General features: G+C 44.1%; 1 protein-coding gene across 1 annotated transcript; it reads right to left on the bottom strand.

The window, feature by feature from the left end:
* Positions 1-544: 544 nt before the first annotated feature.
* LOC136842308 (myb-like protein M) lies at positions 545-1957 on the bottom strand. The gene is made up of 2 exons (XM_067109568.1): positions 1704-1957; positions 545-1253 (listed from the first exon to the last, which is right to left on the bottom strand). Exons 1-2 carry the CDS (start codon positions 1955-1957, stop codon positions 545-547), a joined length of 963 nt encoding a protein of 320 aa, XP_066965669.1.
* Positions 1958-6580: the final 4623 nt, after the last annotated feature.

Here is a 6580-nt window from a genome sequence, read left to right as displayed (position 1 = left end):
ATTGGATTTATGTGTCTGCCTGCTGCATTTGTATGTTGCTGTGAGTGTAGCAGGCATGGGTGATGGGCATAAAATCTCCCGCGAAGGTGTTTTCGCTTGTGGCTGCACTGAAAAGATTTTCTCTTCAAAGAGAGTTTTATTGCAGCCTTTATTATGTATGCACAATTAGGGAGGTATTTGCTAGTCTTATAAGGACATAGCATTTCTATCCCTTGACCACCCAGTCTATATTTCTTGTTTGTTCAGAGAGTTGACTTGCTTTAATAGCGTGATTAGCCCTCTGTTTCATTTGTGTGTGGGGTTTTGTACACTGTATATCCCTGGAATGTGAATCTGGCAGTTTCTCTTACTAGAGTTCTTGTAGAGGATGACATCATGCCCTTCTAAATGCTTGTGATTGCAGGAGGCCATATTTTGTGTTGGCACTGTTATGTTCCATTGAAGGATTTTGAGATTGTTCTAGTATGTTCTGCAGTTTGGTTGTCTCTATTATTTGTATTGTGTTCAGCCATTTTGGTTTATAACAGGGCTGCAACTGTGTTCCTCAGTGTTGTGTGGTCCCTCCTGGGAAGAGTTGTGCTATAACTCTGGCTACCTCTCGTCTAAATTCCTCACAGGTGATGGAGACTGCATTTCTTTTGGAGGGGGACTCTGGGGTGCTGGTGCAAATGCTGTGGGTAGGATGTGAGGATGAAGGTGCAGTGGTAGGGGCGGGTGGGAGGGTAAGTAGGGGTGTTTTTCTGGATGGGGTGTTGATGGTGGAGAAAGGAGTAGGATTTGGAAGTAGGGGTGTTTTTGTGACTGGGGTGTTGTAGGTGGAGAAAGGAGTGGGATTTGTGGATGGAGTCTGTGTGTCAACGCGTGCGTCTTGGTGTCTGTGTTCTTTGAGTCTGGGGTCTCGTTTGTTTATGAGGGATGAGTGGTGAGTAGAGTTTGTGTTGTCTGTGTTGCTTAGGCTGGTGTGTGGGTGCAGTTTGTTGTTGGGGTTGTTGCATCTGTTGTGTAGGATTGTGTGTGTGTGCTGCTGTGGAGGTCCTGTAGGAGGGGCGTGCTGTTGGGGTTGTTGGTGAAGTAGTTGTTGCTGGTGTAAGTTTGTCGTAGGGGTGGTTATTTGCTGGTGTAGTTTGTCTGAGAGGTAGTTGTTGTTGGTGTTGTTGTCGGAGGGGTAGTAGTGGTTGCTAGTGTGGTTGTCGCTGGGGTAGTTGTTGCTGGTGTGGTTGTCGCTGGGGTAGTTATTGCTGGTTGTGTTGAGCCTGAGGGAGCACTCCCTTCATTTTCCAGATTATCTGAAGCCGTGTCGGGCATCGTTTGTACCACGCATGGTGCCCTTGCCCACAGTTGGGGCATTTGGCTTTTGTCTTCTCTTTGTTAATGTGCCGCTGTATGTAGCTGGTGGTGTCGTGTCCTGAACTGCAGACACCACAGACTACATATTGTGCTACGCATTGTTTCTGGTGGTGTCCGAATCGCTGGCATTTGAAGCATCTCAAGGGTTCAGGTGTGTAGGCCTCTGAAGGGAATTTTCCCCATTCAGATTGCATAGGTCCTTCTGAAGTTACACACGGGCTTCAGCGGGGGGTCATGGACAACGAATTATGATTGGTTGCAGTGTGAACTTCAAGCCAAATTTCTGGTGAAACTCGATCTGACAGATCTTCGCAACCTGGGAATGTATCATTGTTCCGGCACGTTCATTGGCCTGCCGTTGCGTGATATCGCGCCGACTGACATCATCGGTAGTTTGGCTGCCATTGGGCGGAGGATGAATGATGTCATTATTTACTCTTTCTGTCGTAGTCGGGAGTTGTCTCGGGCGGCAGCTCATCAGGGTGTCTCCATTCTCAGGGTTGTCATTTTTTCGGGTATTTGTTGGATTTGGTGGGTGTTTCTGCATTACTCTTCTGCTCAGATTCGTGAGTAGGGCGATGCCTCCTGCGTTGTATTCACTGGGAGGCATCGCTCCACGAATTTGAAGAATAATGCAGAACGCCTGATCCAACAAATACCCGAAAATGACAACCCTGAGAATGGAATGCCCCTGATGGCGGCGCCCTTCGAGACAACCCCGACGATAGAAAGAGTAAATATTGACATCATTCCTCCGCCCAGTAGCGCCAGAGTACCGATGATGTCAATCAGCGCTGACATCATCGCGGCTGAGCAGCAGAAGCAGCTGGAATAGTGAAATATTCAGGTTCGCGAAAGATCTGTCGGAATCGAGCTTCGCCCGTTGGCAGCCTCTCCGACTGCAACCAATTCTGCGTCCATGACCCCCTGCTGGCTCCTGTCTTCAGTAGAAGGACTATGATCTCTACTAGCTCCGCTGGAGAAAGACAGAAGAGTCTGTCAAACGTCATTGTAACAAGTGTTTAGCAACTATATGTCATAATATTCTAACTGTATAGAATATATAAAAAAGCAGAATCCAGATTTTTACTTTTCCCCCATGAAAATGATAAATATAGGTGAGCTGTGCTTGCACCTCAATGAAGAGAAGTCTGCAATAAGGAAAACAGAAAAAGTCTTCTACAAAACAAATGCAGCTGAAGCAGCAATAATATTCAATAAAACCTATTTAAAAGAGGGTCTGCTGCCAAATAATAATAGTAATATAATAATAGCAATAAAAGGAGACAAATGAAACCCTAGAGGCAATCACAACATCTTTATTAGAGAAAGATTCTGAGAGTTGAAACCAAACTGGAAACTGACTTCTTCGTCAGGAGGGGAGACAGTCACAGGATGAGGCCGCACTCCCCCACTCTCACTTCTTTGATGCCTAGATAAGGATCACACTTCAGGATGTTGGTGAGAAGGATGTTGAGTCCCTCCTCCACCATCCCGAAGCAATGTCCAGATCCATATACACAACTGGGACCATCTCCTGGTGACATTTGGAGACGAGCTTCTTCATATGAGATGATTCCCTCTACTTCTCCCGCCTTCAGTGACGTCAATCCATAGGTCCCACTCTTCCTCCCCTCCCTCCCCTCCCTCTCCCAATCCTCCCTCGATGATGACAACACCGCTCGGGTTGATGTGTCTCCTCCTCCTCTTCCTCCATGGGGGACATAGTGTCCCATTTCAACATATTCCCCTCCCCAACCCATATCCTCCACCAAGTGAGACGTGAGAGTGGGCATAAGAGGGTCCCATCCGCCCCGCACACATGTACAGGAAGTTGAGACCCCAAAGGCCATTCTCAGTGACCCTGACGATGACCCTCCCCAGGGGGGTGGATTCATATGCCAGATCCAGAAATGCCCTTGGGGGGGAAGGAGGAGGAGGAGAAAGAGAAGGAGACCATTGCATCAAGGACTCGAGCTGTCAAGGGAAAGAAGGAGGATATTCATCAGAATAATAATAATAATAAATAAATGAAGAGCAAATGAAGAAGAAGAAGAAGAAGAGGCGAATTAAAAAGCCAAATGACAAATAAATTAAAATAAAAAAAATTGATTTTGGATGAAACCCTGAGCAGAGAAAACTTCCACAATATTATTGTGTGGCCTTTGGCATGTGGCGTGACTAGCATATCATTGGCTCTTTATTATCCTCCTACTCCTACACTGAAGGCTCTTCAGTAGTGCAACTTAACCCTTCCAAACATTGCACCACTCAACTCTATCTGTCTTCTTCTTCTTCTTCTTCTTCTTCTTCTTCTTCTTCTTCTTCTTCTTCTTCACTCTTTTCCACAAGCCATCATCCTCACTCCATTCTCTTCACATGACTGAACCATTCTGGGCACAGTGTCCATCCATACTACTCAAGCAATTCAGGCTCCTACAGCTTCCTTCTTTCTCTTTATTCATACTCAGCATTAACATACTTCCATAAAAGAAAGTTGGCTCAACATTTGTGTATACATTCCACCTTGACTTCCATAGAGTATATAAGCTTCCTTCCTGTTTTTGCACACATGCTCCTTCCTTCTTTCCTTCCTTCCTTCCTTCCTTCTTTTCTTCCTTCCTTCCTTCTTTCTTTTCTTCCTTTCTTGTCCTTTCTTGCTTCCTTCTTTTCCCTTCACCTATTTTGAGACTCACCTGCTCCCTCATCCTGCCAACATCAATATATCTACTCCAAAATGCTAAACAGATCATCCATTCTCCCGACATCCATCTACTCTCCTTTCAAACACTCAGATTCTCTCACCAGTTCCTGCAGTTTCTTCATATCCTCATCATCAGTATGAGTTATTCCTCACAGTCTATTCAAGAATCATTTTCTTATCTGGGTTGTGCACCAACATCTCTCTCTCTCTCTCTCTCTCTCTCTCTCTCTCTCTCTCTCTCTCTCTCTCTCTCTCTCTCTCTCTCTCTCTCTCTCTCCCTCCTTAAACAAATGAGCTGTTGTTATTCCTCCCTTACCCTCTGCACCACATAATCCATGCACATCAGTGAACTTTGACAATGATTCCTAAAGGATTGTGAGAGACAGAAAGGAATCCTACTCATATCCTCTGGGAATAAGCTTGCCTCTATGACAAATCTTGGTGGGAGAACGCCTTCCTGAAGATGAGTGAAAGAGACTTGGTTGTTGGACTCAATCTTGACTGGAGCCACCCTCAGAGTCCCTTCATAGGTCATCACAGCAAAGATCTTTCTCTGGGCATCTCCTCTCAAGCAAACATGAAGAATTCGGAGGTCATTCACCTGAAAAAAGGTTCATTGATTGGAAATCTCTTAACCAGTTGAAGTTAGAAGTATTTTGTTTAACTGAAAGATATTTACTTTGGATTTAAAGTTACTTATCTGAAAGAGGCGTGCATTTGTTGAGTATGATTTCTTTAATAAAAACCATGTTTTAAAAAACCAAAGTCATGTTTTCAAATACAAAGCCATTGATGTAAGGTAACCTATTCTATGCATCAGCATGACCTCCAGTCACCCCACAGAAGAAGATAAGTCCCCCTTCGTCCCCATCTGATGATGAACCAGGGCCACTGAGCACACCAGGGATGAAAACTGCCTTTCTCTGTGTTTCTGCAACATATAATGGGGATGAAGGGTAGCTATCTGTGTCCTGACTATGAATCTTGGGGCACAGGAGAAGCCAGTGCTCTGCCAGCTCTCTGAATGGGTCACAGAAGTTGATAGGGTTCGAAGTTCACTTTCTCCAAGAGCTGAAGCACCTCACTCGTCATGATTTCTGTCAAATCAGGAATCATACTTCAATAAGACAAAGAAAACAGCTGATGGATCCCTCCCCAACAACATAGAGTGGAACAGTAAGCAAAATGATAACTTTATGGAATGGAATAGTGAATATTTAAGGTGGGAATGAGCAAAGAAAACACAAGGTCTCTGAAGGAGGTTGCGGAAGTGTTGGGAAGATCACACACACACACACACACACACACACACAGGATGGCCAGTTTCCCCACCAGGGGCACCCAGAGATCCGGACGCATCCTCAGACAAGTGCAAAGGGGAACTCTTCTTCTTCTTCTTCTTATGTGGAATGTCTGGAAATTGCGCTGACTCACCAAGGAGAGGCTTTGTAAAAGCGATGAGTTGTTTGAAACAAATAAGACTTTATCATCTCCTTGATTACATTTATCTTGATTCTGTTGAGAGATGTTTCTCCAGGACAATTTGTTCAGCTGATTTTCTGCATAAGAAAAGACTCCCTTGAACTTACCGTAATCTTAAACAGTCTCTCCCCTAATTCCTCAGTATTCTTCCCAGATCCTTCATGGCTCCTTCCAAATCCATTGCGATCTTAAAACCTCCTGGAAGACAAATCAAGAGACAGATTACGAAAGTATCTTGCAATTTGGACAAAAGAGATTACAGAATTACTCTGATTATTAGGACTCTCAAAATGGCTGAAATCATAAATATCATGAGGTCAAGAAGGATCCCTTGAACCAGCTTTTAAATAAAAAAGAACTTTTATTATAAATTCATTATTAAGGACAAAATTGACTGATAATATGGACATATTCTGAAGATATCTTAGGCCATAGGATGAGTGATGCAGAGAAGTAAAACAGCAATGATTTTTTTCATGAGCAGTGTTAGAACCAGGCGAGAGAGAGAGAGAGAGAGAGAGAGAGAGAGAGAGAGAGAGAGAGAGAGAGAGAGAGAGAGAGAGCAAACTCACCTGCTTAATGTTGTCTTTATTCTCCAGAAGTTGCTTAATTTCATTAGTTGTCTCATCAACATCATGAAGAATCTTTTCGGCCTCGTTCATGTTACTTGCAGCAGAAGCAAAGTCAGTTGCTGCTTCTGCTTTGTCTTCAGAGTCTTTCATTTGTCGTCCCTTTCCTCTCATAATATCCAACTTGTCCATCAGCAATTTGTTATCTTGGGTGATATTACTCAAAGTCTCTTGACTGGAAAGCGTTATCTCCTCCAGCGTTTGCACAAGCCCTTCAGTCCTCCGCTCATCTTTTCGTTGCTTTCAATTGCAGTCATTAACTAACTGTTTCCTCGCATACAGCGATGCCTTTTCGATAACCTCATGAAATCCTTGGTGGTATCTAGAAAGGGTTTCTTTGGTCTTGTGGATTCATTCTTTGATGCTGCAAGCATGGATGAAAGTTGCTTTGCAGCATCAAGTAGTTTTCTGTTAATCA

This window comes from Macrobrachium rosenbergii, chromosome 2, assembly GCF_040412425.1.
Source record: "Macrobrachium rosenbergii isolate ZJJX-2024 chromosome 2, ASM4041242v1, whole genome shotgun sequence".
In the NCBI taxonomy this organism is placed as follows: Eukaryota; Metazoa; Arthropoda; class Malacostraca; order Decapoda; family Palaemonidae; genus Macrobrachium; species Macrobrachium rosenbergii.
Note: the sequence above shows the minus strand (reverse complement) of the source record. Positions and strands in the feature narration are given on the sequence as shown.